The sequence below is a fragment of the Erithacus rubecula genome (assembly GCF_903797595.1).
Source record: "Erithacus rubecula genome assembly, contig: scaffold_1205_arrow_ctg1, whole genome shotgun sequence".
NCBI lineage: Eukaryota > Metazoa > Chordata > Aves > Passeriformes > Muscicapidae > Erithacus > Erithacus rubecula.
In genome coordinates this window covers 1-9,709 of record NW_027636197.1, presented here as the reverse complement: position 1 = coordinate 9,709, position 9,709 = coordinate 1, and the positions used below count along the sequence as shown (strand labels likewise).

Here is a 9,709-nt window from a genome sequence, read left to right as displayed (position 1 = left end):
AAAAAAAAATAAAATCAGGAATTTCAGGGTCTCCTCTGTTGGAATTCCCAAATTTTTCCGTGTCATCATCCTGGATACAGAGCCAGGAATTCCCAGTGAGATTTTTGGAATTTTTTTTCCAAAATCCTGAGGATCCAGAGCCTCTTCCTGAGAATTCCTCGCTGGAATTTGGGGTTCAGGAGAATTCTCAGGAATCCAGGGTTCAGGAGAATTCCCGGCTGGAATTTGGGGTTCAGGAGAATTCCTGGCTGGAATTTGGGGTTCAGGAGAATTCCCAGGAATTTGGGGTTCAGGAGAATTCCCGCAGGAATTCCGCATGGAAGTGTCGCAGGAGCTGCAGGGCTCGATCCAGCACCGGCGGCGGCAGCAGCAGCGACAGCCTGGGGGGAGCAGGAGAGGCTGTGGGAGCAGCCAGCCACAAACCCCAAAATCCCAGAATCTCAAACCCATAAAAATCCCAAATTCCCAAAATCCCAAATCCCCAATTTCGAAAATCCCCAGATCTCCAGATCCCCAAATGGCAAATCACCAAATCCCAAAAAAACCCCAAATCTCAAAAATCCCCAATCCCAAAATCTTCAGTCCCCAAATCCCAAAGTTCCAAAATACCCAAATCTCCAATATCAAAATTCCCAAATTCTGAAATCTGAAACTTCCCAAATCCCCAAATCACCAAATCCTAAATCCCCAAATCCCAAATTTCGAATCACCAAATCCCCAATCCCGAATCTACAAAGCTCCAAATCCGAAACCCTAAATCCCCAAATCACAAATCCCCAAATCTGCAAATACCAAAATCCCCAAATCTCAAATCCTCAAATCCTAAATACCCAAATCCGAAAGTCCCAGCATCCTAAATTTCCAAATCCACAAATCTTAAAATCCCCAAATCACCAAATGCTCAAATCCCCAATCCCCAAATCACAAATCCCCAAATCTGCAAATTCCAAATCACCAAATCCCAGTGTCCCAGCATTCCAAAATCTCAGCACCACAACATTCCTAAATCCCAGGATTCCAACATCCCGAAATCCCAACATCCAAAATCCCAAAATTCAACAAACCCAAATCCCAACATTCAGCATCCCAAAATCCAGAAATCCCAATACCCCAAAATTCCAAGGTCTCCAAATGCCAACACCCAAAATCCCAACATTCAACATTCCAAAATCCAACACCCAACACAAAAGATCCCAAAATCCCAACACCCCAAAATCCCAACACCCAACACCCCAAAATTCCAACAGCCCACAACCCAAAATCCAATAATCCAAACATCCCAAAATTCCAGCACTTAACATTCCAACAATCCAAACATTCCAAAATCCAATAATCCCAACATCCAAGATCCAAGCATTCCAACATCCCAAAATCCCGACAAACAGACAAAAATCCCAAAATCCCAACATTCAATATCTGAAAATCCAAGACCCAAATCACAACAATCCCAACATCCCAAGGTCCTAAAATTCCACATTCAACAACCCAAAATCCCTAAATCCCAAGATCCTAACAGCCAAAAATTCCAAAATCCCAACATTCAACATCCCAAAATCCGACCCAACACCAAAGATCCCAAAATCTCAGCATTCCAAAATCCCAACTCCCAACACCCCAAAGTCCCAAATCCAGCACCCAATTCTGTTATACAACACCCCAAAATCCCAATACCCCAAAATTCCAACATCCCACAACCCAAAAGGCAAAAATCCCAAAAGCCCAACACCCCAAAATCCCAAAATTCCAACCCCAACCCCATCCTCCTCCTCCCACCCCATCCTCCCATCCCTCATCCAGCAGTGTCCCCAATGTCCTCATTCCCTGAATGTCCCCCAATGTCCCCAGTGAGCCCCCACTCCCTCCAGTCCCCCGACTGTCCCCATGTCCCCAATGTCCCCAAATCCCCCAAATGTCCCTCCAATGTCCCCAAATCCCACACTGTCTCAAATGTCCCCAGTTCCCCCCAGTGTCCTCCCATGTCCCCAATGTCCCCACTCCCCCAATGTCCCCCCTCTGTCCCCTGTCCGTACCCCAGGTGGCAGCTGTCCCCGCTGTCCCCGCTGTCCCCGCTGTCCGCGCTGTCCCCGCTGTCCCCTGTCCCCATGCCGCAGTCGCTCCCCGCTGTCACCTCCAGCCCCGCTCTCTCCCGCAGCCACCGGCACAAGAATCCATCGGGCTCCAGGCCCAGCGCCTGCGTGGGGACAGAGCGGCTGCGACAGGGGACACCGGGGTGGCCTTGGCCCCGGGGGGTCCCCAAATGTACCCAGGGTGTCCCCAGAGTGTCCCCAGAAGGTCCCCATGGTGTTCCCTGTCCCCAGGATGTGCCATACCCCTGAATCCCTCCAGTGTCTCCTGTGTCTGTGGGGACACTGACCCTGGAGAGCGCAATGGCCCCTCAGTGTCCCCAAGGTGTCCCCAGAGTGTCCCTGTGTCCCCGGGGTGTGTCCCTGCCCCCACCCTTTGTGGCCCTTTCCCCTCCCTGTCCCCTCCCTGTCCTGTGCCCCGCTCTCACCCGGGCCTGGCTCCGGGCTCGGGGTGGGATCTGGAATTTTGGGAACACTCGGGGTCCCCCGGCCGGGGGCTGGCACCGGATCCCGGGGGCGCGGCCGAGCTGCTGCTGCACCTGGCGGGCGTTGGCGGCCAGATCCCGGCACAGGGAACGGCGGTGCTGGGAGAATGGGAATAATGGGATTATGGGATTAATGGGATTAATGGGATTAATGGGGTTAATGGGATTATGGGATTAATGGGATTAATGGGGTTAATGGGATTATGGGATTAATGGGATTAATGGGAATAATGGGATTATGGGATTGATGGGTTAATGGGATTAATGGGGTTAATGGGATTAATGGGATTAATAGGATTATGGGATTAATGGGATTAGACTCAGAACCTGGGATTGGAATTATGGGATTTGGATTAATGGGATTAATAGGAATAATGGGATTAATGGGGCTAATGGGATTAATGGGTTAATGGGATCAATGGGATTGATGGATTAATGGGATTATGGGATTAATGGGTTAATGGGATTAATGGGTTAATGGGATTAATGGGATTAGATTCAGAACCTGGGATTGGAATTATGGGATTTGGATTAATGGGATTAATAGGAATAATGGGTTAATGGGATTAATGGGTTAATGGGATCAATGGGATTGATGGGTTAATGGGATTAATGGGATTAGATTCAGAACCTGGGATTGGAATTATGGGATTAATAGGATTAATAGGAATAATGGGGTTAATGGGATTAATGGGTTAATGGGATCAATGGGATTGATGTGTTAATGAGATTGTGGGATTAATGGGATTATGGGATTAATGGGTTAATGGGATTAGATTCAGATCCTGAGGTTGGAATTATGGTATTTGGATTAATGGGATTAATAGGAATAATGGGATTCATGGGGTTAATGGGATTAATGGGATTAGATTCAGAACCTGGGATTGGAATTATGGGATTTGGATTAATGAGATTAATAGGAATAATGGGGTTAATGGGATTAATGGGTTAATGGGATCAATGGGATTGATGGGTTAATGTGATTAATGGGATTAGATTCAGAACCTGGGATTGGAATTATGGGATTAATAGGATTAATAGGAATAATGGGATTAATGGGGTTAATGGGATTAATGGGTTAATGGGATCAATGGGATTGATGTGTTAATGGGATTATGGGATTAATGGGTTAATGGGATTAGATTCAGATCCTGAGGTTGGAATTATGGTATTTGGATTAATGGGATTAATAGGAATAATGGGATTCATGGGGTTAATGGGTTTAATGGGATTAGATTCTGATCCTGGGATTGGAATTATGGTATTTGGATTAATGGGATTAATAAGAATAATGGGATTAATGGGTTAATGGGATTAATGGGTTAACAGGATTAATGGGATTAGATTCAGATCCTGGGACTGGAATTATGGTATTTGGATTAATGGGATTAATAGGAATAATGGGATTAATGGGTTAACAGGATTAATGGGTTAATGGGATTAATGGGATTAAATTCAGATCCTGGGATTGGAATTATGGGATTTGTATTAATGAGATAATGGGATTAATGGGCTAACGGGATTAATGGATTAATAGGAATATGGGACTGGGATTAAAGGGATCAATGGAATTGGAATGGATAGAATGGATGGGATTAATGGGATTGAAATTAAGGTTCTTGGGATTAATGGGATTGGAATTAATCATATTTGGATTCATGGGATTAATGGGATTGGGATTCATTGAATAAATTGGATTAATGGGATTGGTATTAATTGGACTGGGATAGGGTTTATTGGGGTTTGGATTAATGGAACTGGGATTGAAGGGATTAATGGGATTGATGGAATTGGGATAATGGCATAATGGGATGAGATTTATGGGATTTATGGGATTCATGGGATGGGATTTATGGGATCCACAGAATTTATGAGAGTCACAAGATTTATGGAATTTATAGGATTTATGGGATTTATAGGATTTATGAGATTTATAGGATTTAGGCTGTCCCACCTTTTCCAGCTCCCTGCTGATGGGATCCCGCTCATCCGGCGGCTCCAGGACCAGCTCCAGGAGGATCCGGCCCAGGACGCAGGGTCGGGGCAGGGACTGGGCCAGCTGGAACGGGGCCAGGATGGCGGGATCCACGTTCAGGAACTCCAGGAACCCCGCCCGGAACCCGCTCCTGGAAAATCCCAACATTCCCCAAATTCCCAAAAATCCCAAAATTCCTGAAAGGGACCAGACCAGCTGGAACGGGGCCAGGATGGCGGGATCCACATTCAGGAACTCCAGGAACCCCGCCCGGAACCCGCTCCTGGAAAATCCCCCAAAATCCTGAAAATCCCGAAAAATCTCAAAAATCCAGCTCCAGGAACCTGGCCCTGAAACATTCCCAAAATCCCCCAAATGCTCAAAATTATCGAAAATTCTCATATTCCCAGAATTCCCAAAATTCCCCAAATGCCCGAAATTCCCGACATTAAAAAAACTTGAGCTCCTGGAACCCTGCCCATAACCCGCTCCTGAAACATTCCCAAAATTCCCCACAAAAAACCCCAAAATCCCACAAAATCCCCAAATTCCCAAATACACAGAATTCCCAAAATTCCTGAATTGACAAAAATTCCCCAAATTCCCGACAAATTCTCCAAATTAGCAAAAGTCCCAAAATCAGCAAAATTTCCAGAATGCCCAGGATTCCTAAAATTCATAAATTCCCCAAAATTCCAGGAATTCCTAAAATTGCCCAAATTTGGTGAATTTTTGGGATCCTGGAATTTGGGGAATTTTGGGAATTCTGGGGATTCCAGGAATTTTAATGGGAATTTTGAGAATTTTTGTGAATTTAGAAAATACTGGAATTTTGGAATTTTTGGAATTTGGGGATTGGGAATTTTGGATTTTTGTGATTTTGTAGATTTTTAATATTTTGGGAATTTTGTGCATTCCAGGAATTTGGGGAATTTTTGGATTTTGTGAATTTTGTAGATATTTAAGATTTTGGAATTTTGTCCATTTCAGGAATTTTGGGAATTCTGCAAATTCTGGGAATTTGCAAATTTTTGGAATTTTGCAAATTTTGGAAATCCCGGGATTTTGGGGAATTTTGGAATTTGGGCGATTTTTTGAATTCCAGAATTTTTGGGAATTCCGAGAATTTTGCAAATTCTGGAGATTTCTGGGCATTTGGGGAATTTTAGTAGTTCCCAAATCCTCACTCATTCTCCTGAGAAATTCCCGACAAATTCCCCAAATTCCCAAAATTCCCCCCAAATTCTGGTTCCTCACTCCGCAGCCACAATCTTGCTTAGGGAGTGGCAGGAATTCCCAAAAATTCCTCAAAAAAACCCAAAATTCTCTTAAATTTCCTCCAATTCCCCAATATTCCCCAAAATCGCCCAAATTCGCAGTTCTCACTCCACGCTTTTGCTCAGGGAGTAGCAGGAATTGCCAAAAATTCTTCCTCAAAAAATTGCCCTAAAATTCCCTCCCAAAATTCCCAAAAAATTCCCCAATATTCCCCAAAATCGCCCAAATTCGCAGTTCTCACTCCACGCTTTTGCTCAGGGAGTAGCAGGAATTGCCAAAAGTTCTTCCTCAAAAAATTGCCCTAAAATTCCTAAAATTCCCTCCCAAAATTCCCAAAAAATTCCCCAATATTCCCCAAAATCGCCCAAATTCGCAGTTCTCACTCCACGCTTTTGCTCAGGGAGTAGCAGGAATTGCCAAAAATTCTTCCTCAAAAAATTTCCCAAAAATTCCTAAAATTCCCTCCCAAAATTCCCAAAAAATTCCCCAATATTCCCCAAAATCGCCCAAATTCGCAGTTCTCACTCCACGCTTTTGCTCAGGGAGTAGCAGGAATTGCCAAAAATTCTTCCTCAAAAAATTGCCCTTAAATTTCCCCTCAAAATTCCCAAAAAATTCCCCAATATTCCCCAAAATCACCCAAATTCCCAGTTCCTCACTCCGCAGGCACGCTTTTGATCAGGGAGTTGCAGGAATTGCCAAAAATTCCTCCTCAAAAAATTTCCCTAAAATTCCCCCCCAAAATTCCCCAATATTCCCCAAAATCACCCAAATTCCCAGTTCCTCACTCCGCAGGCACACTTTTGCTCAGGGAGTAGCAGGAATTGCCAAAAATTCTTCCTCAAAAAATTTCCCAAAAATTCCTAAAATTCCCTCCCAAAATTCCCAAAAAATTCCCCAATATTCCCCAAAATCGCCCAAATTCGCAGTTCTCACTCCACGCTTTTGCTCAGGGAGTAGCAGGAATTGCCAAAAATTCTTCCTCAAAAAATTTCCCTAAAATTCCCTCTCAAAATTCCCAAAAAATTCCCCAATATTCTCCAAAATCACCCAAATTCCCAGTTCCTCACTCTGCAGGCACGCTTTTGCTCAGGGAGTAGCAGGAATTGCCAAAAATTCTTCCTCAAAAAATTTCCCAAAAATTCCTAAAATTCCCTCTCAAAATTCCCAAAATTTTCCCCAAAATTCCCAAATTCCGTCTCCTCACTCGGCAGCCGCACTCTTGCTCAGGGAATAGACGGACACGAGCTGGACGCCGTCGCTCAGGGGCGGCCCCAGCTCGGCCAGGAGGCGTCGGAAGGGCAGGAACGGGCGCTCGGCGCTGAAACACAGATCCTGGTGCACCTGGATTCCCAAAAAATTCACAAAAAGTCAGCGGGAAAAATTCCCGGGAAAAAAAAATTACCCGGAAAAAAAAAATTCCCCAGGAAAAAGTGACCTGGAAAAAAAATTGCAGCAAATATTCCCCCAAAAACTTCCCAGAGGAAAAAAAAAGATTGGCAGGAAAAACATTTCCCCTTAAAAAATTTCAGCCCAAAAAAATAAAATTTCGGTGGAAAACGTTTCCAGAAAAAAAAATGAAATTCAGTGAAAATCATTCTGCAAAACAATAAAATTCAGTGAATAAAAATGACCAAAATAATCCCCCCCAAAATATTCCTGAAAAAATTTCCAAAATCAATCCCAAAAAAAAAATCCCAAAATAATTTTAAAAAAATACCCCCAAAACAATTCCCAGAAAGAATCCCCCAAAGAATTCCCAAAAAATTCCCAATAAAATTAAAAAAATAATCCTCCAAAATTTCCAAAAACTTTCCAATAAAATTCCCAAAAATTTCCAAAAAATCTCCCAAAAAATTTCAAAAAATTTCCAATAAATTCCCAAAATTTCCAAAATATTCCCAATAAAATTCGAAAAAATTTCCCAAAAATTCCAAAAAAATTCCCTAAACAATTCCCCAAAAAATTCCTCCAAAACTTCCCTGAACCAATTCCCAAAAGAATTCTCCAAAAGAATTCTCCAAAAATTCCCAATAAAACTCCCAAAAATACCCTAAAAAATTTCCAAAAGCTTCCCCAAAAATTCCAAAAAATTTGCAAAAATTCCCGAAAACAATTCCCAAACAAATCCCAAAAAATTTCCCCAAAGATTCCCAAAAAAATTCCCAAACAATTTTTGGGAATTCCCGCTGACCTCGTGCGCGAGCACCACCACGACTCCTCGTACGCGACCTCGAGCAGCTCCTGCATCTCAGCCCGGCTTAAACGTGACCTAAGGGGGGTTAGGCCGGGCTTAAAGACACGGGATGGGTTTAGGCTGAGCCTAATGGGAAATTGAGGTACAAGATCAGTTTAAGCGGAGCCTAAAATGGAAACTGAGGAACAGGATGACTTTAAACTGAGCCTAAACAGCAACTGAGGCACTGAAGGGGTTTAAACTGAGCTTAAAGGGAAACTGAGGCACGGGATGGGTTTGTGCTGATTTTAAAGGGGAACTGAGATACGGGATGGGCTTAAGCTGAGCCTAAACTGAAAGTGACGCACAAATGGGTTTCAGCTGAGCCTAATGGGAAACTGAGGCATATGATGGGTTTAAACAGAGCCTAAGGTAACGGATGAGTTACTGAGCTTACACTAGGATATGGTTTAAAACATGAGCCTAAAGGGAAACTCAGGCACAGGATGGGTTTAAGCAGAGCTCAAAATGCCGAGACATGAGATGGGTTTAAGCTGGGACTGAAGAGCAACTAAGGAACAAGATGGGTTTATGGTGCTCCTAAACTGAAACTGAGGCACAGGATGGGTTTAGGCTGAGCCTAAAGGGAAATTGAGGCATAGGATGGGTTTAAGCTGAGCCTAGAGGGGAACTGAGGCATGGGAGGGTTTAAGCTGAGCCTAAAGGGGAAAGTGAGGAACGGGATGGGTTTAAGGTGAGCCTAAATGGAAAGTAAGGAATGGGATGGATTGAAGCTGAGCCTAAAGAGAAACTGAAGCACAGGATGGGTTTAAGCTGGGCCTAAATGGAAACTGAGGCACAGGATGGGTTTAAGCAGAGCCTAAAATGCAAACTGAGACACGGAATGGGTTTAAGTTTTGGACTAAAGGGCAACTAAGGAATGGGAGGAGTTTAAATTGAGCCTAAAGGGAAACTGATGCACGGGATGGGTTTAAACTGAGTCTAAAGGGAAACTGAGGCACCGGACAGGTTTAAACTGAACCAAAATAGAAACCAAGGAATGGGATGGGTTTAAGCCGAGCCTAAAGGGAAATTGAGGCACAGGACGGGTTTAGGCTGAGCCTAAAGGGAAACAGGCACAGGACAGGTTTAAACTGAGCCCAAAGAGAAACTGAGGCACGGAATGGATTTAAGATGAGCTTAAAACAGAAACTGAGAAACGGGATCGGTTTAATCTGAGTTTAAACTGAAATTGAGGAAATGGATGGGTTTAAGATGAGCCTAAAGAGAAACTGAGGCACGAAAGGGGTTTAAGCTGAGCTTAAAGAGAAACTGAGGCTCAGGATGAGTTTAAGATGAGCCTAAGGGGAAAGTGAGGCATGGGATGGGTTTAACCTGAGCCTAAGTCAAAACTAAGGCACAGAATGGGTTTTAAACTGAGTTTAAAGGTATAACTGAGGCACGGGATGTGTTTAAACTGAGCCTAAAGAGAAACTGAGGCACAGAATGGTTAGAGTTTCAGGGGGACATTGAGGCACAGGATGTGTTTAAGCTGAGCCTAAAGGTGTAACTGATGCACGGGGTGGGTTTAAGCGCAGCCCAAGGTTAGTCCGAGCCCAGACTCACCGGTGGGGTCGCCGGGGTTGAGCACCCAGAGCAGGCGCGGCTCGCAGCGCCCCCGGCTGTCCCGGACCCGCCGGCAGCCGCTCGG

The 9,709-nt window shown here is 44.1% G+C and overlaps 1 protein-coding gene across 1 annotated transcript; it reads right to left on the bottom strand.

The window, feature by feature from the left end:
- Positions 1 to 207: 207 nt before the first annotated feature.
- LOC306815373 (alanine aminotransferase 1-like) lies at positions 208 to 8,066 on the bottom strand (the record flags this gene model as incomplete). Its single annotated transcript, XM_079331942.1, has 7 exons — positions 208 to 380; positions 2,031 to 2,059; positions 2,096 to 2,191; positions 2,513 to 2,668; positions 4,524 to 4,695; positions 7,030 to 7,166; positions 8,017 to 8,066. Coding segments are annotated over 7 exons (731 nt in total), but the record flags the coding sequence as incomplete, so codon positions are not given.
- Positions 8,067 to 9,709: the final 1,643 nt, after the last annotated feature.